Source organism: Antechinus flavipes, chromosome 3 (genome assembly GCF_016432865.1).
Source record: "Antechinus flavipes isolate AdamAnt ecotype Samford, QLD, Australia chromosome 3, AdamAnt_v2, whole genome shotgun sequence".
Lineage (NCBI taxonomy): Eukaryota > Metazoa > Chordata > Mammalia > Dasyuromorphia > Dasyuridae > Antechinus > Antechinus flavipes.
This window is the reverse complement of record NC_067400.1, coordinates 558,906,428-558,933,810: the sequence shown is the minus strand read 5'-3', so window position 1 is coordinate 558,933,810 and position 27,383 is coordinate 558,906,428. Positions and strand designations below refer to the sequence as shown.

Sequence of the window (27,383 nt, the reverse complement as noted above, 5' to 3'; positions counted from 1 at the left end):
GTTCAGACTTTATATTGTCGATAACATATCAGTGTTGTTCAAGTTTTTAGAGCAGGAGGTAAGGTGTAAATTGGGATTTTAAGATTAGTAGTATGTGGAGATTGGTTTGTATATGTGAGTCTAATGGCAGAGAGATTCATTTGGGAGCTCTTACAATAGGGTAGACAACAGAAATAAAATACTAGATCACAGTGTGACTATAAAGAAAACACAAGATAGAACTGGGTAATTGATAAATTATATAGGGAAAAGAAAAAATGAGGAGCCAAAGATAACCCTGAAAATCAGACACTTGGAAGGTACAAGGAAGATGTTACTATTATAATCAAGATAGACATGTCAGGAGGAAGAGCTAGATTTATAGAACTTTCTGTACATGTAACCCGTTTTGCTCTTTCTAGGCTTTGGGTCTGGTCTAGTCACTTGATCTCAATGGAAATTGAGTCTAACCAATGTCTGATCAAGAATAACTCTTATAACATTCCTGGAAAATGGTCCTTTGATCTCTGATATCAAAAGACCCACTAATGAGGAGGAAACAGTATATCCCATAAAAGCCCACTCTATTTTTGGATACCTCTAGTTATTAGTTTGAGCCTAATTTGTCTCCTTTTCACCTTGAATACATTAATTTTAGTTCTGATTTTTGGTGGCAATTAGATTCCTTTTCTCCATGAAAAATCCCTTTAATTAATTAAAGATAGATAAATCATGCCCTCTCCTATTAGTTAAACATATCCATTTATTTTAACTGTTTGTCACATGGAATGAGCTTTAGTGTCTTCATCATCCTGTTTATCTTTCTTTGGACACCCGTAAGCTTATTAGTGACCTTATGATGCCCCTAAATGAGTATAGAAATCAAATCATAGTCTTACTAGGACAGACTACAATTGGATTATCAACTCCTTTCTTGGATGCCATTACTCTGTAAACTGAGATCACATTAGCACTGTTGATCTGTATTGAGATTAAAATCTATTAGTACTTCCAGATCTTCTCGAATTGAATTATTATCTAGCTGGGTTCCTCTGGTATGGGCTTTAGGTTTGGTGCAGAGTAGTAATGAAACTTATAGCTCAAAACATATTCTCCAAATAAAGGAAGACATTTAATATCAGTTTTTGACAATTTTTAAAAATGTTATTTAATAAAGCATCATTGATTGAGCTTAGTGTAAAATGAGGGTGGGGTAGGAATATGTAGAAATAGCCAATGTGATATTTCAGAAAGATTTGATAGTGTTGTGTATAATGAATTAGAGAAATGAGAGGCTGAAAGTGGAGATACCAGTTTTGAAGTTATTCTCTTAGACCTGAATTAAAAGAATGGGAATGAGAAGAGAAAAAAAAAAGGTATAGATGGATAAAAAGGTTAAGGTATAAGGGAGAGAAATTATATATTGAGTCTCCAATAAAATTTGCTGATCAATGAAAATTTAGTGTCTACCAGAATATCTTGATATCACCTCAGATTTATGATATACAACAATTAGCCATCCATTTTTCTAGTAAACCTGCCACTCCTAACTTCTCTATTTTTTTTCAGATGGCACTGCCATCTTCTGAGTCATCTAGGCTCATTCCATCAGCACAACTCTTAATTTTGTTTTACTTTTCTCTCCAACATCCAAGCAACTACTATGTCCTGCTGATTCTACCTCCACACTCTCTTATATTGTCCCCTTCTTTACAGTTTTACGGCCACTACCCAAAAGACTGCAAGCATTTCACCTGTATCATTGTCATAGTTTCCTAATTGATTTTTCCTTTTCATAATTTCCCCCTCTCTTCCATTATTCACACAGTTGCCAAAAGAATCTTCCTGATATGTACCTTTGACCAGACCAATTTCCTGCTCAAAACAGGTTTTGTGTTGTCTGCCAGGGGAAAAAAATGCAAATTCAGCTTGACATTCAAGACCATTCACTAGTCTATCTATAACCTATTTTTCTGACTTTATGTCACACTAGTTTACTTGATGCTATTATATTTCAACACACTGGACTACAGTTCCCAAATTTTATTTTACATCCTTGCATTTGTAAAGACCTTTCCTATTTCTGAAATATATTTACTTCCTCATTTTTGCTTGTTGAAATCTTTCTCTTTCTTTAAGGCTCAGCTCAGGTACTCATAATACAAACTCCAGATTTCCCTGTTTATTTGTAAATTCTTTGAGGGCTATAATTATTTCACTTTTCATCTGCGAATTTCAGTGGCTACATAAAACACTCTACAAGTAGTAGACACAATAATATTTTATAAATGCAATTTTACTTTTATTTTTGATAATCCTCCCCTTCATTTCCTCTCCTACCCATTGAGAAAGCAAAAAGAATAAAAAGAATCATATGTGATTATTATGTACCATTAATAAATATTTGTTAAACTGAATTGAGCCTATGATTGGAGTTTTAGCTACCTCTAAAGGCTCATTTATTTCTTTGCCTTTATGTGTGGGTTTTTTTCCTCTTTCTTTCTTAGTAAGTACTGTCTAAGAAAACTAACCTGCATTTTTTGAACTACAAATGAAAGATATTAATTAAAAAAAAAGCTTTCCCCTCCTCACTTGTGTGTCAAGGCAGTCAGGCTAAGGAAGTAGCACGTTAGAAAGACCGAGAGATATGTATTGGAAACAGAGACCAGATCACCTCTAGAAAAAGTCAGGAAAAAGCTGTGATGGCACAGAGAATGAAAACCTGAGAGAGAAGAAGCAAAAGGTAGATATTAGTCTTTTTCTACCTAGAAGAGTCTCTTCCCCACAGATGAGCTTTCTACTTTTTGGAGAAACTCATCCTCATCTGCCTGGACTTTCCATTTTCCAAATCATGTGATGGGACCCCTTCTCCTGATCTAATTGGGAGGATGGAGTATGTATTCCTCCTAAAGGCTTCCATATATATATATATATATATATATATATATATATATATATATATATATATATATATATAATATATATATATATACATATATATATGTATGTATGCGTGGGAGAGAAAATGGTGAGGAAAAAGAAAAAAGTGTGTTCTTCAATATTGCATTCTTCTAAGGGGACTTAGAGTTTCTCATCCTTCATATTTCCTCTCTCCTGAGATTGGGACCAAAGTCTGAACAGATGTTGGGCCCTTGACACAGATAGAATGAAAAGATGTATTCAAAGCACTTTGTGAATTATAAAGCACTATATGAATGTGAGCTCTTATTATTACTTCTTATTCCCAGAATGTCTTTTATGACATTTCCATTTGAACTCTCGTGGATGATGGGGATTCTGTTTATTCCTTCAGCTTTAACTTGGAACCTGGTTATGACTTTCTTCACATCTATGATGGGTTGGATTCCCATAGCCCCTTGATTGGGAGCTTCTATGGCTCTCAGCTCCCAGAGCGCATTGAGAGCAGCAGCAACAGCTTATTCCTGGCCTTCCGTAGTGATGCATCTGTCAGCAATTTGGGCTTCGTCATCGATTACACAGGTAATGAACCAGATGTTAAGATGGGCAGTCATAGTTTCCAAAGACTTTAGACCAAAGGGAATGGGGATGGGGGAAATGGGGATGGTAAGGGTGGTGCACTCATTGTTTCAGGGAGGAAAGAGCCCTTCCTTGAAATTCAGAAATTTAACTTCTGCTACTAACTAGTTATATTCTTAAGCAAGCCATTTCTTTATCGGTCTCAGTAAAATGAAATTAAGGGGGTTGAAATGGTTAATCACTGAAGTATCTTCCAGTTGTTTTATGTACCTGGGTCTCTTTATAATTTACAGTGTCCCTTCCCAGGAAAGGGAAAGAAAATTGCAGGGACATTTAGGCAATTGCCTTGACTTCTTAGACATGGGCCTTGCTGACTCAGGAAGGAACTTCTTGGAGACAGGTATCAAGCCATCTCAATGAAAAAGTATATCAGCTTCCTTTGGAATCCCATCCTGTCTCCTATCCATACGTTCAGAGGGCAGTAACCACTGTATGGGCATCTGAAGCACTGTCATGTCTCTAATCTTCTTTATATTTCTGAGCCCCATGTTCTCAGTTCTCTATCACCAACCATACCATGAATGCATTCTAATTAATCAAAAATACAGTGATTTTGGATTTTCTTTTTTTCTTCCTCCCATGTCCATAATTTGACTGCTGATTGAGCCCTATATGTGTTCTTTCCTTAATTTTTGTATTATGTCATTAGTATTACATGATTCTTTTTCTTTTCTATCCAACCTTAGAGTAGATTTTATTTATATTTTGTGTTTTCCTTCTAATTCCTTCTTCTCTTTCCCCTTTTGACTCTTTTTTTCCTGCCCTACTCATTCATATGTTCCTATGATATTCCATTTCTGTATTTCTGTCACTTGAAACTATTATAAATGCTTACATTAGAATTATTATTCTATTTCTCTTGATTCTTTCTTCCCTTCCCTAGAAAACCAGAGAATCTCCCTCCTTTGCTATTTGTCTTTGAGATTCATATACATCTGTATCATCTAAAGCCTCAGGTTCCCCCCTTGTGCTTTGTTCTCCATAGGAGTGACCATTTACCTGCTCTTTTTAGAAAAGTTTTTGGATCTTCTTTAACTTCTTTATTGTTTTGCTTTTCCTTTTTTTCTGCCATTACCTCTAGAAATTCACTGTCTACATTTCTTCCTTTTTTCTAGCCCCTCTGGTTTCCATCATAAATAATGCTGTTTCATGTTCCCAACATTTGGACCTATTTTGTACTAATGGTGCCTTTTCTACCACAAGTCAGCTTTCCTTACATATCAGTCTTTAGACAGAAAGCTCTGCGGTGCTCTTCTTTATTTAACTCTGGTTTAATTCTATAGTCCTCTCAATTTCCCAGATCATACCTATAGCATCCTTTCAGCTGCTCACGATAATACTTCTCTCTTCCTAAATGAGAAGATAATTAACACCTTTATTTCCTTGCTCTTGTTATGTGACACATTCCCCAATTTTATGATCAGACAGTTTCAGTAAGTTGCTAATATACCACACTGTATTTTAAGCCAAATATTGATGTTTCATTGTTTTGTTTCTAAATAGACTGAATGATCTTCATTCTGGACTTACTTATTGGCATCCCTTTCCCTGCTGTGCTGGGTCATTTTCTTCTGTGAAACCCACCAATATATAACCCACATCTCTGACTGATGGGACGCAATCAATACCTTCTCACTTATTTGGCTTTGAATGGCAACAAAGATTTTTGTTGGTGTTTTCCAATTGAATCAGTGGTTCAAGTACCATACCTTCTTGTTAGACAAGGCTTTATTCCCTGCTTACTGAATAAAAGGGCACATTATGCTTTTCTTTTTCAAAAACCTGAGCCTCAAGGAAATAGGCAGTCTCCCCCCATCATCATCATTTACTTTATTTTATTCTTATAAAGAAGTTCATATCTATTATCTAACTTGATCTTTGCAATTATAGTTTGAAAGGTAAGTGATAGAAGTATGATTATGCTCTTTTTACATTTGTGGACACTGAGGCACAGAGAAATGCAGGGATTTGCCTATAGTTACATTGAAAATGTCAGAAATAGTAATTGAACCTAAATCTTTTGACTTGAGTCCAGTGCTCTTTCATTTACCTTATAGTTTCTCTGTAGCATGTAATTGGAGAGAAAGTCTATGAAAAGTTGAGATGTTTCTTGCTCTGAGTTCTTCTGAATGAAACAGGCTAAGACTTTTGGGGGCACATTTGTATGTTGGCAGGAGAAGTTTGTAGGAGCCATCTCTAGGGGGAAAGTGTTGTTCTTTTTGTACCACTGACCCTAAGTCTATGTTTCCACTGGCTTTTGGGTATCAAGCACAGGTTACTTGTTATTTACAACTCAAACAAGAGCTAAGGAAAAGAGAGGGTCAATAGTAGAATCAGTGATAGAAATTCTACCTGACAAATTGGAGTTGGATATAGAGAAAGAAAGCCCAGATATTGTAGGTCAATCACCTATACATTTCCTAGGAAAAGTTAATCAATCATAAAGGGACCAGTGAAGTTGGGATGTTGCTGATAAGAAAAATACTTTGTGGCTATGCCCTGTACATATGAAGAATGGAGCTGGCATACAAGACACCTATCTCAGTGGCTAGAGAACAATCCTTTGATAGTAAGTCTACGTGTCTTATGGTCTTGTACAAAGAAACCCTGAACCTCAATGGCTAGAGACTGTGGCCAGCTGTCTTGTCATTTCAATAACAATTGAATTGGAAATTTAATATCTTATTACTACTCTATTTGAAACAATTAAAATTTGAAACAATAATTTGAAACAAACAAAAAAAACTATGAAAAAAACTATTCTATTTGAAACAATTTGATGGAGGATCAGTAACTTTATTATGAAATGGGTCAATATTATTGGTTTTGATATGTCCTATGTGGCTATGTTCTGTTATTCCCCCTCCAGTTAATAATTATTCTTGAGCATCAGGTTGGTTGATCTTAATACAATAATTATTATAATAAGTAAACACATGATAAGCCATGTGTTACTTAAATGCATATCGAAGCTGAGGTGTACTTTGCAGTTCCCAACCACCTTCTCATTTATCTTTCCTCATTTTCCAGGTGATAGGGAGAGAAGTTGGAATTGATTCTGGCTATTGGACAGAAGGAAAAACAGAGGCCTAGTGAAGGTTAATGTCTTTTCTAAGACCAAAAACAGAATCATAAAATGGTAACTTTTTCTTGAGTACATTAGAGAAATCTGATCAACTCTTCTCATTTTTAGAGGAAAAAACTGAGAACTAGATGATAGATAAACAAATAATTCTGCACTGATTTAGGACCTAGGTTTCTTCACTCTCAGTCCAGTGCGGTTTCCCTCCCATATATCACTTGAGGAATAGTTTAGGTCTATGAAGAAGCTGGCTACCTCTATCTGGTTTATTTTGGTATTCTGTTCATTCATTCAGTAGACATTTGTTAAGTGCCTCTGTGTACCAAAAACTTTATTAGGTCTTAGGAATATAAAAACAAAACTAGAAATCCCTGATCTCTAAGGTCTTACTTTCTGTATATAATATACATTTTATTTGTTATCTGTATATAATTTCTCTGAGTTTCTGTTTCTTTATTTAAAAAAAAGGAATAATAATACTTGTACTACCTGTCTCATAAGTAAGTAATGCAAGGAGGAGGTAGAAAAAAGAGTCTGAAATCAAGTCACAGTATTGTTATAATAATTGTATTCAAATCACCCAACTCTCTTCCTTGTTGTGAGAATCAAATCAAATTAGATACTATATCATATGACCGTAAGTAAATGTCACCTACTATTATAATGAAATAATCACAACAAGAAACAATATTTGAATTCTTCTGCACTGTCATTCTTCCCAAGGTCTGACAACATTTGCTTTTCTAGATAATTTGCAAACTACCAGACCTGAGAATTAATCAAAACCCTAATTATAATTTAAAAAGAAGGGGGAAAAAGAAGACAAGCAAGAAAAAAAAATTAAATCTAAACTCTCCTGGAGCTATTAGCTAGAATTTTCCTCTTAAAATTGGATTCTGTTGTTGTGGAAAAAAGAAAGGAAGAATAAAGTTTGTAAGGAATGTTTTTGTTTTGTTTTGTTTTGTTTTGCTGTGAGTAGGCTATTTTTTCCAGGCCCATAATCAAACTTGTAAGAGTTTCTATCAGGGAGAAATTACTTCATCACACCAAGGCCCCAGGAGTAAAGCATCTAGTTAGTCAATAAATATTTATTAAGCCTGACTCTGTGTCAGGCACTGTGCTAAGCTCTGGAGATAGAAAGAAAGGGGAAAGTCAGTTCCTGTTGTCAAGGAACTCACAGTCTAACAGATGTGATGACATGCAAACAACTATGTACAAATAAACTATATACAAGATCACCTAGAACTTACCAACAGAGAGAAGTCAATAGTTTTGAAGGGTGAGACTAGCCTATCTGAAATTCAGATTTGAATGTTGTCAGTAAACCGATGAGTATATATACAGACATCAGAGAACAAGATGCCTTATAGAGAAATGTAGGCAAAAACTTTTGGGTCCTGTGTCTTATTTAGCTTAGGGTGGCTTTTAGTCAATTAGCCAGCTCACTGTTCTTCCAATGATTTGATGTTAATAATGAGTAGGAATAGGTGGTTGCTTTGCCTTGTCCTTTCCCATGTGGGTTTTATTGGAAAAATCAGGGAACTCAAGACTTGCAATTTGGGTTCTCTTTCACCTCTACAATTGACTGGCTGTATGACTCCTCTGATCAATTAATCAATCAGATATCATGCAGGGATTATTATTTAATGGTACTCAGTTTCATCATCTGTACAATGAGAGAGGTAAACTCAATAATTCTCAAAGTCCTTTGTAGTTTTCAAATCTTTGGTTGTTGGGGCAGAGGTTCAGCGAAAAAATGTGATCTGCAACTTTGATCCCCAGATCCAAAACTTTCCATCATCAGTGAGACTTGACTTCTATAAACTAATTCTTATGGAATAATGGAGTTATATTTTATGATTAGACCATATCACTTTCATTCCCAAGATCCTTCAGTGGTTTTCCACTATGTTTCAGATCAAATACAAACTCTTCAGCCTAGAAATTGTAGAGGGATATATAGTGAGAGAGCTTTGAATTGAGAGTCCAGAGACCCAGCTTCATTTTCTACCATATAGGTTTAAGAGCATCTGGGAGTACTGAACCTTACTGGGTCATTGTGTAGGACAAGTATAATCTTAGCAAAATATTTTGTAAATCTCAAAGCACTGTATTGATGTAAACTATTATAATTGCTATTTATAATCCATTATAGTACATTTCCAACCTCCCTTTGCAGACTTAATTCATATTTTTTCTTGATATACTTTTTTATAATATAATCAAATTTATTTTTAATTCTTCTTGACCTCAGCATTTTTTTAATTGTGTCAACTATCATTCTGAATATTTTTCCTTCCTGGGAATTGATGTACCACTTTCTCAGTTTCCTTTGTTAGATTTTTATCCATGTCCTGTTCTGCATACATAAATATACCCCTGAGTTCTGGGGCTTCCCTTCTTTTTTTTTTTGTAAACAACTGGACTTTCATCAATTCCCATGGGTTTAATGATCATTTCTATACAAATAACTTCTAATATCACATATCTAGGTTTTATCTCTCTCTTGACCTCCAGTTCTTCATCACTAGCTTCCTGATGGAAATTACTTGGTTGTACTATAGATTTCTAAAATTCATTTTGCAGACTCCTCTTTCTAATTTCTTCCCTATTTCTGTAAAGGCATCACTGGATCTTTTCTGTCATCTCAATTGTTTTCCTTTAACTTCTACAGCTAATCAATTGTTCTTGCTAACCTATGTTCACAATATCTTTCATCACTAACCTCTCTCCCCTTTCATATCCAAGTTCATGCTTTTATTACCTCTCACCTAGATTAAATAAGTCTCTTTGCCTCTGGTGCTCTTCCTTCTCCAATCCATACTCAGTGCAGCCATCATTCATGCTTTCTATGTGACAAAGAATGGACAAAAGGTGCACCTTTTTTTTAGATGCTGCAGTGGATAGAGTTCCAGGCCTGAAGTCAGTAAAATGCATCTTTCTAAATTCAAATCTATTCTCACAGTTCAGTAACCCCAGGAAAATCTCTTAATCCTGTTTGTCTCAGTTCCTCATCTGTAAAATGAGCTGGAGAAGAAAATGGCAAACCACTCCAGCATCTGTTAAGAAAATACTAAATGGAATTATGAAGAATCAGATTTGATTGAAATGACTGAGCAACATGTGACAAAGAAAGGTTAGGGATTATAAAGTACAAAGAAAGATAAATTTACAAAATAGCATAGTGAGATAAAAGAATTTCAGAGTTCACGAATATGGAAATAGAACATTTGTGAATGATGACAAGATCAAAGGTATGAATATCTATGTATGTAGTTGAAATAGGGTAAAAGATTTCATCATAGGGCTAGTAAACTCATGTAACTCCCCTAGTTAGGAAACCTCAATGGCTCCCAATTGCCTCTAGGATCAAATATATAAACTCTTTTAGTTGGCATTTAAAATCTTTTTAAAATTAGTTCTACAATCTAGATTGAGGTTTCATTGCATCTTCATGTACCTACTCTTCCACTTCATTTGACTTATCTGCAGTTCCTTATACATACTCTTCCATCTCTTTCCTCCACCTTTATTTATACAAGCATTTAATTCCTGAAATATTTTCCTTCCTCACTTCTTTCTCTTGGAAACATTGGTTCTCTTCAAGTTTCACCTCAAGGCCTTTTCTCCTGAAGTTGTTAGTGCTCTCTCTTCTGGTAATCATTCTGTATTTACTTATCTCTATACAAGTTGTTGTTCTGCAATAGATTGGAAGCTCTTTGGGGGAGAGTCCTGATTTCTTTTTGTCTTCGTGTCCTTAATACCAACCTTTTGTCTGGCAGGGTAGGCACTTAGTAAATGTTGATTGACTTGAATTGAGACAGACCATTGTTTTCATCTTGTACAATATTTTCCCAGGATATTACCCATACTCATACCCATGATATACATCTTACTCTCCCAGGAAACTTTTTCTATTTTTAAGGCACCACCCAGGTGCTACCTTTTCAGTGCAATATTTTTGGACTTCCCTAGATGTTAGGATTCTTTTCCTTCTCAAATTACTTTGCATTTACTGATCTGGATATACATTGTTGCTTGAGGAGAGATATGCTTTAGGTTGATCTTTGTTTCTCCAGTACCTAGCACTGGGCTTTTGCACATGATAGTCACCTAAATATTTATTGATTTACAATCTGCCTTTTGTGACCAAGACCAAATGCACAGGAATGTCTCAGAAATATCAACTGGAACTTGAAGTGATTGTGACTTAACTTTTTCCAAGGTCTTCTGAGAAACATAGCAAGACTTCCTTTGCTTATGGGTTATATCAATAGAGACTCTACCTGGAAGCAGAGAAATGGATGAAGTGACATTAACTATGAAATTCTATCTAAATAAAAGATTTTTGGAAATAAAACCTGAGATATTACAGTCTTAATTCCTCTGCTGTTTCCCATCAGGTCAGATTCATTGCAAATGGGAAAATAATGATGTGTTCTTTTTCAGAAAATCCCCGGGAATCATGCTTTGATCCTGGCTCCATTAAGAATGGAACACGAACTGGAACAGACCTAAAGTTGGGTTCCACTGTCACATACTACTGTAACGGAGGCTATGTGATTGAGGGTGCCTCCACACTGACCTGCATTCTGGCAGCAGATGGGAAACCTGTGTGGAACAAGCCTCGACCCATTTGCACAGGTTGTATGATTGGATATGATTAGCATAGGAGAAAAAGCTTTAGAGTGGACTCCAGAGTGAAGCCATGGGAGAACATAACCAAGGGAGAGGGAATATGGAGCTAGAGTGGAGAAAACTAAATGGATCTGAGGCCCAATTTAGAAAAGATAGATGGATAAAGGAGAAATTAATGATTTTCAGTCCTACTCTGGCAAAAATATCACTTGAGAGAGCTTTGCTAATTCTCTGCCAAACTGTACTGAACAAATTGTCTGTTCTGGTCTCTTATATTCATTTCACTCTCCATCCAGTGGCCCTTTCCTACTAATACTTTTTAAATACTAATTAAGGTATTAGATTTTTTTAAGTATGAGATAGATAAGGTGTTGGTGAATTTAGATATATATCAGAGAAAGTATGGTTCAACTAAGTAAGTTTTTAGGCTGATAAGTAAAGCCATACTAGTTAACTCAAGTGTTTGCCACATTATATAAGTGTTGGATAACTGATATAGGAGATAACTAAGGTATCAGAGTCCCAGCTCTTCCACTTACAATCTTTGAGAGAACAAATCACTTAGTCTCCAAAATAAGGAGGTTGGACTAGATGAACTTTAACACTCATTCTGCTTTCAAATTTAGAATCATAGAGGTAAGAATTGATATTTCAAAAATATGACCCTTCCCTCCATCACACAATTCACTTACATATCGTAGTATCACCTCCCTGATGTCATGATCCTCCTTCAGAATGAGGGACAAACAAAAATGATTTTTTTAATATAGCTCTTGGAGACTGTATATCTTATGGAGGGAATAGAACCTTTCCTGCCCTTAACTCCAATCACCTATTATTACAAGAACATAATATAATACTCAAGTCAAGCCTCTCTCTATAGGTGCAGTTTTCCTTTAAATCACGACTTATTAATTTTGCATGTATGTGTGTGTGTTTGTTAGTCTTGTAAGGCCTTTGGATACCTCACAATCATGTTGTTTTCTTTCTGGGTAATTTAATCGTTTTATTAATGTGATCAGCAGGTTATTAATAAAAGTATGGTCATTTGGTTGTCTCTCTTAGACGAAGAGACAGGAGTGGGGAGAGTCATAGTCTATATGCCCTTTGAAGAAGAGGCAATTAGCTTATTAAGCTGGTTAATCCAAAGACAGGTGTGAATTATATTAAAATGAAGGTCTTGGGGTATCAAAGATATAGCAATTTCCATGTCACTTTTGATAATGGGAAAAATCAATCTTTCCCCCGGTCTTTCTGAACAAACACAGTGAACAGAAATATACTCATTGCCCCATATGCTATCATGTTTTTAAATGAATAAACTAAAATTGAATGGATTATAGAGAAAATTAATTGTATTGAAGTATAGTCATCAACAATATTTTAAAATATATCAACATATATTTGAGATTAAGAACTACTACTTTAAGTATACCTCCTTCCTGCTCTTACCCTATACCTTTTGGGAAAGCATATTTCCTTTGTCCTTCAGTGAATAAGCAACTTAACCTAACTTTTCAGAAAGTTGGCTAGTCAGAGCTGTAAAACAATGGAAGGTCATATGATAGGGAAAGAGGGAATATTGAACACTTAGGTGCTGGTTGGGCTTCATTGTGACAAGAAGGAGCTGTTGGATCTCAGTCAGATTCTTCCTCTGGGGCTCATTACAGTACTTTTCAAGGAAACATGGATTTCTGTGAGAAGGCTCACCACCTTTTCCCAGATGAGCACTAAGAGATGAGATAGACACAAGTGTGGAAATTATGTTTTTCTCAAGAACATTAGCTTGAAAATCCTGTAGTGAGACTGAGTAGAATCACTTGCTTTTCCAACTCTTTAACAGGCTCCTGTTGCTGTCCCCAGTAAGGCAAGACCCTTATTCTTTCCCACTGAAAACTTATTTGTTCTGTAGTTTAAGTTTGTAGGTGTTGTTTTTTTAGATAACAATAGATAAAAATTTGCAATTTTAATGAGTAAATACATGCCAAGGAATGTAGATGGCATGGTAGATAGAGAGCCTACAATTAGGAAGATTCATCCTCCTGAATTCAAATAGCATCAGACATTTCTTAACTTGTGGAACCTTGACAAATCACTTAACCCTGTTTGCCCCAGTTTTCTCATCTGAAAAAATGAATTAGAAAAGGGAATGGCAAACCACTCCATATCTTTGTTAAGAAAATCCCAAAAGGAATTGTGAAAATTCTGACTTGCTGAAATAATATTAAATTCTGGCTTGTTGAAAAACAATAGAAATACATGCCAATCAGTGTGATGTCTTCTCATTCTTAAGAAGGCTGTTAAGGGACACATCAATTGCTATGTTGGCCACAGGAATATTCCCAGGGTAAGAAGATCTCTTTTCTCACTTCTTATCTGATATTATTTCCCTATGCTACTCTGAAGTGAGGGAGTAAGATTAGGGAACATGATAACTGAATGGGAGAAAGAAAGCTAAAGGTTAACTGTCTCTCTGTTTTCATTTTTCTTTCAGCACCCTGTGGGGGTCAGTATGTGGGTTCTGATGGGGTTGTCTTATCCCCCAATTACCCTCAAAATTATACACGTGGACAAGTCTGCCTGTATTTTATTGTGGTGCCAAAGGACTATGGTATGTTCCCTCTGTAGTTTAATTACTTTTGTCTGAAAGCTAAAATTTCTGTAGTCCTGTAGTGCAAGGGAGAAAAAGTATATGATGTGTTCCAAAAAAGGTATGGAAATATTTCTTATAGTACAGAGAATGAGTGAATATTTCTGGATTAATTTTACATCCTTTTTTAACACAATACCCTCAGTCATGGAAACTACCAGTAAGGAATTACTAGATCATTTCAGTAGGACATATCTTTCTGCAAAGGGCCAGAGAATCTCCCAAACTAAGGCCAAAGGGCATGCACCCCCAGTATGTATGCATAAAATAGGTTTTATTACTGCAATAATACAGAGTCATGATAATGATGACTTTTAGCTGGTTCTGGAACGTGTCCAGCTCTGGTTTGTGTATGTGTATGTGCAGGGATTTTTCATGAATGCGAATGAGTTTTATCTTCCTACCTGGTTAGCTCCTAAGAACATCTCTAATGCTTACCTCACTACCCTCCCAATATAGTCTAGTTCAATGACAGCCACATTGGACCCCTGGTTCAAAAATAAACCAAAAATTAAAAAAGCAAAGAAAACTTTTTGAACAACTAAATCCAAGAATCTCTGAACAAAGTCAGGTTCTCAAGTCCTAATTGGCACAGTGGAAAGAACATTGGATTGGAAGGCAAAAGACCTTGATTCAAATCCTTTTTCTGCCATTTACTACCTATGTGACTTGGACAAATTATTTAATTTCTATGAATCTCAGTTTCGTCCTTAATCAAATGAGAAGGCTGAAACAGATGACTGCTAAGATCTCTTCTAACTCTAAATCTATAATTCTAAGACTCCCTTTTATGCACCCTTAGGGACACACAAGTAGCAAAAAGGGCCTTCACAAGAAATACATGCTCTTTTCTTTTCTTGGTGGCCCTTTGGAGACTGGGGCCAGGGGTCAGGGCAGAGATTTTCCTACAGCCATAGTAAGGTTACATTTGTCCCTATTCCCCGAATTCAATTCTATTTGGAGAGAGGTTTTTCATCATATTGGATACTTGGCTTCTTTGCTTGGAGACAGAAATAATAATCTCCTTAATCTAACAACATCCTTTGCTGAGGTTACAGCTATTCTCTGTCTAAATGCCCCTAACTATGTATTACTCTAATATAAAGAACTCTGGCATTAGAGTTAGTGACCCTGGCCATGGATTCTGGCTTTAATGCTTATTGACTGCATTCTCTTGGCCAGATCCTTTTATGTCTATGGGCTTCAGTTCTTTTATCTAAAAAATGAAAGTAGTTGCGTTGGATGATTGTTAGTCAGTATTTTTCTGCCTCAAAAAGCCATGATTCTGTTTAGTGTTATTTTAGAACATCAGGAACATTATCAGGAGTATTATCTCTGAAGTTAGGTAGAATAATGAACAGAAATTACAGGATGAGAAAGAACTTATAAACAACTGGACCTGTCCTGAATGGAACAGTTTGCTTTAGGAGTTAGTGTGTTCCATGTCCTTGAAGATAATTAAAAAGAGTCTGGAGGAAACTTGTCAGAGATATTATAGATAAAATTTATTGTTTGGATACAGTTTGGATTAGGTAAATTCTGAATATGCTTCCAACTTTTTGGCTCTTAGTTTTTTTTAATATTAAGGATATTTTACAAGTACTTTCTAATGCACTTATGACTTAGTTTATTCAGTTTGTCTTAATTGGTCCTAAAAGTGACATTGCACTTAAAGCTAACTAGTCCCTTAGAGGAGCCAAAACATATGTCCCATTGTCATATTATATGTGTTGGTATTTACAGATCAGTAAAAGCCTCAGTAGATTTTAACAAAACATAAGCAAAATCAAGTACACAAGTACTTTAGCCCAATAGAAGGTTTTTTCTTTCTAGTTCAGTTTTTCACCTGAGACATGTCTGCCTGTCTTAGGCCAACTGCTTCCTTTACTCCCAGAAAACACTTACTAAAGAATATGCAGCCATGCTTGGGACCTGCTTTCTCTCTGTGTGTTTCAGCTCAGCAAGAAAATTAATTTCCAAATAATTAGTTATTCAACTATTGAACAGGATATTTGCAAAGTATTAATTTCTAGTCATTAATATAAGTGAAGGTTAAGTGGTCACTTGTCAGAAGTGATAGAGGGGGATATCCCTGCCTGGGGTGAGAGAGAATTCCCAGGCTCTTTCCAAGATTGACATTTAGTGATTCCAGGTGCTTCGTGGTTTTTCCATAATTCAAATTGAAGTAGCTTTTAATATATCATGTCCTGCCTACCCAGTACACTTAGCTATCTACATAGGATGATCTGGCCTGTAATGCGTTTTCTTTGTTTTCCTTAAACCTCTTCTTTTTTAGAAATAAAGTAGAATATCAAGGTTGAGCTTCTGGTATTCAGGACAGATTTTTTTTTTTATTTTCTATCTCTTCTCTTCATACTGTGCCCAAGGAAGATGGGGGTGGAGGCTGGTTAGATCAGTTAAGCCATGTACACTGCCAGCTTCCCAGGTTTCTGGTCCAATCTGCTTAAATCCTTCTCAAACTATTCAGTCATTCAAAAGATAAGGCTGAGAGCCTTTGTGCCTGGCCTGTGCCTACCTGCATACAAACAAGTGAATATTTTACCAGCCACACAATCTTATAAGGATATAAAGTAGAGGAAATCCTCAGAGTTGCATGGGGTAAATCAAAGAAAGCTTCTTGGAGGATTTTTGTCTTGTTGAGGATTTTATAGGAAAGAAGGAGCAACAGTTGTTAGAATGGGATAAGAACAGGAGTGGAGCCAAAAAATAGATTTGAAGGATTGCAAAGGACTATTAATGAAACATGCTATTCATCTCCTGATAAAGAGCTGAAGGATTCAGAGTGCAAAATGAGGCACATAAATATTTTTGGAATGACTAATATAGAAATCTGTTTTGCTCCATTACATGTTTTTTTTAAGTTATTTTAATTTTTTTTAATTTTCTCAATTAGAGGGAGAGTTAGGATGTAAAGAAATTGTGTTTTTGCTGATTAAAAAAATAAATACAATTTTTTTAAAGAATGAAATGTGATGTACAAAGAAAAGAATGTTTCCTGAATACTTATATGTGCCTTCCTGCTCATATACTAGGCTCTACTGACACTTGTTTTCTTTGCAGTGGTGTTTGGCCAGTTTGCCTTCTTTCACACAGCCCTCAATGATGTAGTGGAAGTTCATGATGGACACACTCAGCACTCGAGGCTCCTGAGCTCCCTTTCTGGCTCCCATACAGGTATGAGAGGCCATACCTTAGGGGAAGGAAAGCCTTGGAAGGGGGAATAAAAGGTGGGAGGTTCAAGGTTTATACATTAAAAAATATATTATATGTCTCTACGTCCTGATGCTGAGCCCTTCTCTAAAACACAATAAAAGGATTTCTGTGTGATTAAATGTAATTTTTAAAATGAAATTAAATGTTTGTTTAATTGAATGCTATTATGGCAGAACCATAAATATTAGGAGCCTCCCTAGGCATACTCACACACATGACAAATGTTATAATCTGAACTGGTACTACTCTTCCCTCTCCTAAACAGTTTAGCACTAATTTACTTTAGTTGATAGATTGAATCTTTCCCCCCAGAAGTATGAAGTATGGCATCTACAAATGAAAGCATGAAAAAAAAAGCATTTAAGAGTTTTTTTTTTTTGTGTGTGTGTGTGTGTGTGTGTGTGTGTGTGTGTGTGTGTGTGGAGACACTATGCTAAAAATGGGAATATAAACAAATATAATAACAACAATAATACCAGTCTTCAAGGAGTTAATATTTTTGTAAAAGGATGATAATAGTTGATATTTTTATAGTGCTTATTACATGTCAGTCACTATGCTAAGTGCCTTACGATTATCTCACTTGATTCTCAAAACAGCTCTGAATGGCATGTGGTACTGATTTCTCCATATAGATGAGAAAAATGAGGCAGGGACTGAGTGACTTGCGCAGGGTCACATAGATAGTAAGTGTCTGAGTTCCAATTTGGATTCCTAATTCCATGCCCAGTGCTCTATCCACTATTCCAGCCTGCTGCCATACAAATTAGGGAAAAGCAACTAAAGACAGGTACTGTGGTTTTGTTAAGTAGAGCTGCTGACACATCCCTTCCCACACCCATGATTGTATTGATTACTATAATGGTAGCACTGATTAATCTCCCCAAACACAAGGGAGTTTGGCTGGGAAATGGCCAAGTCTGATAGGACTGGAAACTTGGCTTACTCTGTAGCCTTTGGCTTATCCCTTAGTTAAACATTCTTATCTATAAAGTGGAAATAGCAAAACGTGCCTTACCTGCTCCTCAAGGCTGGCATAAGGATCAAGTGGGGAGAGCATACATATGAAAGCCTTTTATATTTTATTAATTGTGTCTAGCCTATTAGAAATAGATTAGTTGATCAGTGGAAAAGGTTAGGTTCACAAGACAGAATAGTCAACTATAGCAATCTAGTGTTTGACAAAGCCAAAGATTCTAAATTTTGGGATAAGATTTCATTATTTGATAAAAACTGCTGGGATAACTGGAAATTAGTATGGCAGAAATTAGGCAAGGACCCACACTTAACACCACATACCAAGATAAGATCAAAATGGGTCCATGACCTAGGCATAAAGAACGAGACTATAAATAAATTAGAGGAACATAGGATAGTTTATCTCTCAGACTTGTGGAGGAGAAAGAAATTTGTGACCAAAGATGAACTAGAGACCATTACCAATCACAAAATAGAAAATTTTGATTATATCAAATTAAAAAGCCTTTGTACAAACAGAACGAATGCAAACAAGATTAGTAGGGAAGTAACTAACTGGGAAAACATCTTTACAATTAAAGGTTCTGATAAAGGCCTCATTTCCAAAATATATAGAGAACTGACTCAAATTTATAAAAAATCAAGCCATTCTCCAATTGATAAATGGTCAAAGGATATGAACAGACAATTTTCAGATGAAGAAATTGAAACTATTACCACTCACATGAAAGAGTGTTCCAAATCACTATTGATCAGAGAAATGCAAATTAAGACAACTCTGAGATATCACTACACTCCTGTCAGATTGGCTAAGATGACAGGAAAAAACAATGATGAATGTTGGAGGGGATGCGGGAAAACGGGGACATTGATGCATTGTTGGTGGAGTTGTGAACGAATCCAGCCATTCTGGAGAGCGATCTGGAATTATGCCCAAAAAGTTATCAAACTGTGCATACCCTTTGATCCAACAGTGTTTCTATTGGCTTATACCCCAAAGAGATACTAAAAAAGGGAAGGGGACCTGTATGTGCCAAAATGTTTGTAGCAGCCCTGTTTGTAGTGGCTAGAAACTGGAAAATGAATGGATGCCCATCAATTGGAGAATGGCTGGGTAAATTGTGGTATATGAATGTTATGGAATATTATTGCTCTGTAAGGAATGACCAGCAGGATGAATACAGAGAGGCTTGGAGAGACCTACATGGACTGATGCTAAGTGAGATGAGCAGAACAAGGAGATCATTATACACTTCGACAACGATATTGTATGAAGATGTATTCTGATGGAAGTGGATTTCTCTGACAAAGAGACTTAACTGAGTTTCATTGGAGAAATGATGGACAGAAACAGCTACACCCAAAGAAGGAATACTGGGAAATGAATGTGAACTATTTGCATTTTTGATTTTCTTCCCGAGTTATTTTTACCTTCTGAATCCAATTCTCCCTGTGCAACAAGAGAACTGTTTGGTTCTGCAAATATGTATTGTATCTAGGATATACTGCAACATGTTTAGCATATATAGGACTGCTTGCCATCCTGGGGGGGGGGGGGGAGGAGGGAGGGAGGGGGAAAAAACGAAACATAAGTGATTGCAAGGATAATGTCGTGTAGAAATTATCCTGGCATGGATTCTGTCAATGCGAAGTTATTATTAAATAAAATAAAATTTATTATTAAAAAAAAAAAAAATAAAATAAAATAAAAAAAAAAAAAAAAAAAAAAAAAAAAAAAAAAAAAAAAAAATTGTGTCTAGCCTAGGTAGCCAGAACCCTCCATTGGTATTCAGTCAACCTGATTTTGAGGCTTGACTTTGCTACTCATTAAATGTATCACCTTTGTGCACTTCATTTCACACTTCTGGGCTTTTAGTTCACTTATTTCTAAAATGAGAGCTTTGAACTAGATCGTTTTTAAGGTTCCTTATAGCTTCAAAGTTTTGTAATGCTCTGATCTTTCTAGTATGATTCAATTTTCAAGGAAGAGCTTTTTTTTTTTTTTTCAGGACTAGGAGTAACCTTAGCTGGAAAAGAAGAAATCTTGGTTACTCTGACAAATTTTGTCTAGTTAATTCAGGCTTCTTGGGTTACTCTCTCACTTCTCACTTTTTTCCTGTAGGAGAATCACTACCCTTGGCTACCTCCAATCAAGTATTAATTAAGTTCAGTGCCAAAGGTCAAGCAACAGCCAGAGGATTTCATTTTGTCTACCAAGGTGGGTAAGATGAAGAGGAGGGAGTTGGCTCCCAGCTGGGCCAACCAGGATCTGTCAGAAGAGAACATAGGCGATCAGTATTCTTTTTGCATGAACACAGTCCAACTGCTAGATTTCATATTCTTACAAATGATTTTTAGATGAAGATTATCAACCTGACTCCCCATAACCCTTAGGTATTTGTGTGATTCTGGCTTAGATGGAGTTATGAAATCATGGAGCTCTAGCCATAGTTTGAGAGTCCAGGTTCTTTTAGCTTCTAACTTTTAGTTTGGTCAACAGTGGATAAATCCTTAGGCATCCAGATTCCAATATTCTTTGGTTTATATGAGAATTTTTATCCAGGCCTCCATGAGCTTACTTTAATATTTTAACAACTATGTTTCACAATTGTTTGTATTTCTATTTTCCTATATTTTGTATTTTTTATACATTTTATGAGCAGAGAAGCATCAGTTAACCAGACTGCCAAGAGTGTCCATGGCCCAAAATGGTTAAAAATCTCTGTTTTAGACCATGTTGCTGCTCACACTGGTACTTTGCTCAGGAACTTAACCACCTTATCCTTAGCATTCACTAAAGACTGTTGGGACTTTATTACTGTCTATATTATAGCATAGTTGCATTCTGTTTTCCAGAATTCTGGGAACTTTTTGCATATATATCTCATAGAAACACTTTGAAAATAAAGATCCCACTTCAGTTGTTTGACTCATAAATAGTTCTCATGATTGGAATTCCAATATGGAAGGGAGTGAGGAAAGGGGAAGAAACTATTATGCCATTCTGGTTATTTGGACCTGTGTAGTAGTTATCTCTTCTTTGATTATATAAGAAGATCTGCTTATGTTTTAAGCCAGTTCTGCTTTCCTAGAATATTCAATTGTTCTTTTGAAGGTTATAAAGCAATTAGCCATGTCTCTGATATTTTTCCCATTCCCCAGACGATGACTTACGACTTACAGAAAGTTCTCTTGTATGCTATGTATAGTAGTTTTAGCTTCCCTGTATAAATCAATAATCTTTTTAAAAATAGCTCCAATAATTAAAAAAAAGAAAGGCCAAATTTTGTATTCAGAAATATCTTGTATGGAAGCAATGGTTTATGAAGAGAGGAGACCAGAATGCTGGAGTGGGGCTTAGCCTGGGTCTAGGCAAAATTGAGCAGGTTTTACTAACCTTGCAAGCATTGGACTTAAGATTGATTAGGGATTTGAGCCAATAGAATAACAGTAGGCAAAGTCAATATCCCCCTGAAAAAGTAATAGATTCATCAAGAACCTGATTTTATAACTTTAGTTTCCCTTTAAAAAAGGTTAATTTTTATTAATTTGGTGAACTCTGAAACTGCGTTAGGCTAATGCCCAAGTTCTCATTATGATAGGACTAACATGCTATTATGAAATGTCAGAGAAAGCCCCTATATTATCTTGATTCAAAGGACTGGGATAAGCAAATAGGAATGCCTACGTTCTGACTGTATCTGGAACATGGCTTCCTTGGTACTTTCTCCTTCTCTCCTGATGTATGTTACTGATAGTCTTCGGAGCTGTATACTTTAGACCTTGGACCTATAGAAATATCCATAATTATCACAATGAAGACATAAGGGGAAAAACCATGGAGCTTTAACACAACTTATGATGCCAGTGACACTTTCTCTTAGATTATCTCAGCTCTTTATTTAAATTATTACTACATACCTTCTATTGACCACTTCCCACTGTGGTTAGGCCATGCTGATCAAGGAAAGACCCAATGCCCCTATCTGTAACACTGCATCAAGAAGTGCTAATAGAGTGAACTTCTTTCATGAAGTAGGAACGTACTTTTTGTCTCTTTACCCAGAGTACCTTTTTGCCCTATTATTCACAGTATTGAATAGGATTTCTGTGTCCATCGCCCCAACTCATTAAATAAATTTGGGCAAAACATAGTTTATTTGTTCTCTCTGCAAAGCAGCATGGATTTTTTTACGAGGATATGTAGAAATCTCAGGTAGAAGTAATAAGACCTTATTTGAACCAGTCTGTTTTTAGACTTTAGTTCTGGATAACAATAAAGGACATTCATTATGGTGCAATGGCAGGTCAGCAAACTCTCTTTTTATCACTCTTTTCCATACAGCGGTACCTCGAACTAGCGCCACACAGTGTAGCTCTGTGCCTGAACCCCGATATGGCAGGAGGATTGGAAGTGATTTCTCAGTAGGGGCTGTCATCCGCTTTGAGTGCAACTCTGGATATTCCCTACAGGGCTCCCGTCATATTGAGTGCCTTACAGTGCCTGGGGCCCTCGCTCAGTGGAATGTTTCCGTTCCCATCTGTGTAGGTGAGTATTTGGAGATGGGCTGGACTGGAGGGGACCAGATGCCAGTGTGGAATACAGGTTTGCAAAAAACTCCCATGAAAGTTCCAGTTTGGAGGCGGTAGGGAATGCACAAGAAAAATCACCAATAAGTAAATTGAGTGGGAATTAAGTCCTTTTAGTGATCAACAATAAATGATTCCTGTCCATTAGCATGAATGAAATTACTTTTTGTGTCATGATCCTGAATCCCCAAACAAATGTGTAAAACACTGTCTATTATGATTTAAAATTAGGGTTTGGAATTCTCTCCTGATTCTCTCTTTCTTCTATTCTATTCTTCTATTAATGGAGAATTGAGTATGTCAGATCAAAAGCCACTACACTTTAAAGGGTTAGATTTCTGGATCTTTTTCATTCATTCATTCATTTATTCTTATATTGTTTTAGCTACTCAGGGAGATAACATTTTTTAATTGTTTCTACCTTCAAAAAGTTTTTCATCTAATTGGAATGAGACCATATGTACACAAATAACTATGATACAAATGGAATATAAATGCATAAAATGAATTCAAAGAAATAGTTATGAGAGCAAATAATAACATGAAATCATTAACACGCAGTACATAAAGGAAGATTTCAAAGTAAATATGCCATTTGATTTGGGCTTTGAATGATAGTCAGCTAGGGTTCGCAATACATAATGTGTTGGACTTGAAATCAGGAAAATTCAGGACTTAAATTCAAACTCAGAAACTTACCATTTATGTGGTTCTAAGGAAATTACAGGGTTTACCTTTCTCCATATCCCTTGAATTGTAAAATGAAGCTAACAGTAGTATCTTATCTCCAAAGATTGTTATGAGGATAAAATGATGTAACATTTTAAAGCATTCTCCTAAATATATATATATAAAGGCTAACTTCTATTATCTTATCATCTTCTTCTTTCTTTTTGTCATTATTATTGCTATAGATGTTGATAGGAGAGGAGAAGTACAATCCAAGCAGAGGAAACTACAAACAAAGTATAATGGCTAGAGAGTGGGTGATTAATTCAAGGAACAGAAATTATCTGGTTTGTTTGGAACATAGAATCCTTGGTACAGGGAGTAAATAATTGAAAGGAGGAAGATAGAACTAGGAAATTATAAAGAGGCCTATTTCTACTCTGTAAAGGAAATTTTTTTAAAAAGTAGAATTGTAAAAAGAAACAACTAGAATGTGCTACTGTGAGAAACAGTAAGTTTTCGTTAAGGTAGAGTCTGTATAAATATCTCTTAAGATTCCTGTGGCTCTATAGTTTTGATTCTATGAGATTTTCAAGAAGAGATTGACATCTTTAAGGAATCTTGTAGATGAGATTTGTATTTTATTTGTAGATTGTTAATAAAAATCTTAGGTTCTAAGTTTCAGCTAGATCAGATGAGAAAGTCTACAAACTGACAGGTTCTACCATACTATAAAGGTCTCATGTATGCTTTTTGTTACAGATTATGTCTTTATAAGGATTATCCTTGTTTGGTGAAGAGAGGTTCATTATCAGTAAACCAGCCATTTGATTTTTTGTTTTTGGAAACAAAGAGAAATGCAACATGGGGAAAGAGAAAGAGATAATCCAGCGATAATGGGGAGAGCCTCTTGGGATATAGAAGGACATGGATAAAAGTGCACTTAGAAGGAGTTGGGATCTGCATTGTATGAGAGAATATTCACAATAATGAGATCACAGATGCATCAGCATGTAGACTATATGATATACTTCACTGCTAAGCTGTAATATCCATAAGGAGAAGGATGTGTTAATTGAACTGTGTATCTCCCTCAACACTTAGCATAGTAGTTTACACCCAATGCTTAATAAGTATTTCTGGATTTAGTTTAATATTTTGAACAGTGAAGTAATATGCTTATACAAAATTATGCATTGGTATGAATAATATATATCACTGTGAGGGTTGAATAATTATTGGGAAAGACTGGAGGCTCCCTGTTAGAGCCTATTATAATAGTACATGAAAAAGGTGATGACAGTGAAAATATCAAGGAATACTGCAAAGATAGAAGCAAAAAGGATTGACAGCTTATTTCAGATCAGATATAAAAATGAGAGGAAATCAAAGATGTCTCTAATATTTCCTGTGTAGGTGAATGAAAGAATGGTGGTATCATTGACAGAAGCTAGGAAGGATAACTGGTTTGAGGAGATGAGTTTGATTTTGGTCTTTTTGATTTGAATTATTAATGAAATATTTATGTGGAGATTTCCAGTAGGCCCTTATACAGGTGATTCTGGAGCTTGGCAGAAAGATCAGGAGATAAGATTTGGGAGTTCTCTATATAGAGATTATATATGAAACTAACAAGGAAATGAGTACAGGAAGAGAAGAGAAAATATCCACATATATGGCTTTAGGAGTATGCCTATGTTTAATAGGTGGGAATATAAAGATCATTCTTTGAAATTGAAAGAAAAGAAACAAGAGGACCAGGAAAGTGCAAAGTTGAGGGATTCAAGGAAAAAAAGAGAATGGTGTGCACAAGAAAGTTAATGGTTAATGGCTATCAAATTCTGGATGCTTTTATAATAATATGAGAACAGAAAAAAGGTTATTGAATTGAGAGATTAAGAAGTCATTTCAAAGAGAAATTTTAATAAAGTGGTAGGGGTAGAAACTTTATGGTAGAAGGTTGGGAAATAAGTGATGAATAAATATAGGATGCTCACTCAAGAAGTTTGGCTGTGAAGAAGGTGAATGGACTAGTTGTTCATGGGGATAATAAGATCAAGAGAAGTGTTATTCTAGTTCATAGTTTCAACATATACAAGCTTCATCTTTGATCTCACTACAGAATTTATTGATAATTCACAGCAACCAACATAAAAACCAATTTAGCAGACATACTCATTCATACACAAAGGATACAAGAAAACATGTGATCTCTTTGGTCTGCCTTAATGTTACCAGTCTGCTTCATTTTGCCTAGCCATGGGAAAACGAGGCTACATTTATAACTGCTCCCAGAAGGCCAATTCTCTGCATACAATAATAAATCTAAACACCAAAGAACCTTAAAATGTTAGAGGTCGATTAGTTATGTAAGTAGACAAACTGTTTCAGGGTATCAGTTTTTCCTAATTCTAGAACAGAACCTAGATATGTGAACCAGCAAGATCATGGGTATAATTTATATTGCAGAATAAATTCCTTAGAAGAACTGGTATTTGTTTTTTGCAGTGCCTTGTGGAGGGAACCTCACAGAGCGCAAAGGAACAATTCTTTCTCCAGGCTTCCCAGAGCCCTACCTGAATAGTCTCAACTGTGTATGGAAGATCACCGTCCCAGAGGGGGCTGGTATACAGGTAGGAATATCAGAGTACATTGTTAGTCAATCATTTTGTCAATATCCACCTTCCAAACACCTGTTCTTTGAAAAATCTTAGGTTAGGCTGCTCTAGGCAATACAAAACTATATATAACACAATCTCTACCTGCCAGTTTCACAGGGGACATAGGTCACAGATACTTAGAAAAATAATTAATCATTAATTCGGGGTTGTATGCAGTAAGAACCAAATGAAGATTATAGATAATAAAGTCCTATGAGGTCTGGTGAAGGAGATCACTGTGGGTCAGGGTAGTCAGTAAAGGTGTCATGGAGATATGGAATTTAAGTTAGATTTTAAAGAATACATACAATTGAGATCATTAAGGAATTTTTCATGTTTTCAGTTCTAGTTTCAATACTTTTAATTAAAATATATTTCATAAAGAAATGGAGATAGACTTCTGTGGTACTTCTAGGCAAAGAGACTGACAAGGAGCAGAGCCATAGTGGTAGGAAATTTTATACCTACCAGTAGATTTATTTTGTAGGCAGTGAAGAAAAGGACCTAACTGCTTATAAATGCTATTTTGTGCTTGTTGTTTAATCATTTCAGTTGTGTCCAACTCTTTATGATCCATTTGGAATTTTTAGCAGATCCTGGAGAAGTTTGCCATGTCTTTTTCCAGATCATTTTACAGATGAGAAAACTGAGCAAACAAGATTAAGTGATTTGCCCAGAGTCACACAGCTAGGAAGTGTCTGAGTCTGGATTTGAACTCAGGAAGATGAATTTTCTTGATTCCAGGCCTAGTATTTTATCCCCTGCACCACCTAGAAGCCCATATAATGGTCCGTTTAGACAAATAGTGTGTAAGTACTCTAAAACACTGAAAAGAGAGTGATTGTAACACTAAACTAGAAAGTCACATTAGGGTCAGATTTAGCAAACCTTTGAATGTTAGGCTAAAGATTAGACTTCATCCTGCAGATAGTTGGGAACTATTGAAGCTTTTAAGTAAGAGAGTGATAGGATGACATTGGTACTTTAACAAGGTTTACTGCATAGTCCGTAGAAGGGAGCAAATAATTATGATGAGCTAACTTTCCAGAATATTACAGTATGTCTCCTTGAAGAAGACTACTATGTAAAAATACTTTCCTCATAACAGGAAGACACTGTAGAAAGGGCTTAAGCCCTGAAATTTTTATCCTTTGGCCTTGCTTCAGGAAGGCAGCTTCACTAGATTAAAGGGGGAGAGGTTATCTTGTATCAAAGACAGTAATTCTTTGTACATCTCAGAAACAGACAAATTTTCTACAAATGACATATTTTTAAAAGTGCTTAGCATTATGCCTGGCATATAGCATGAGCTGTATAAATGTTTATTCCCTTTCTTTTACATAAA

At 35.7% G+C, this 27,383-nt stretch overlaps 1 protein-coding gene across 1 annotated transcript in view; it reads left to right on the top strand.

Moving 5' to 3' along the window:
* The window catches only part of CSMD2 (CUB and Sushi multiple domains 2), a 1,001,023-nt gene that overhangs the window by 801,237 nt on the left and 172,403 nt on the right, over positions 1-27,383 (top strand). Inside the window, exons 29-35 of the mRNA XM_051987630.1 lie at positions 3,293-3,480; positions 11,069-11,263; positions 13,752-13,868; positions 16,989-17,102; positions 20,242-20,337; positions 22,465-22,668; positions 25,887-26,011. Of these exons, the coding sequence (XP_051843590.1) occupies positions 3,293-3,480; positions 11,069-11,263; positions 13,752-13,868; positions 16,989-17,102; positions 20,242-20,337; positions 22,465-22,668; positions 25,887-26,011 (1,039 nt within the window). The remainder of the gene's footprint in view (positions 1-3,292; positions 3,481-11,068; positions 11,264-13,751; positions 13,869-16,988; positions 17,103-20,241; positions 20,338-22,464; positions 22,669-25,886; positions 26,012-27,383) is intronic.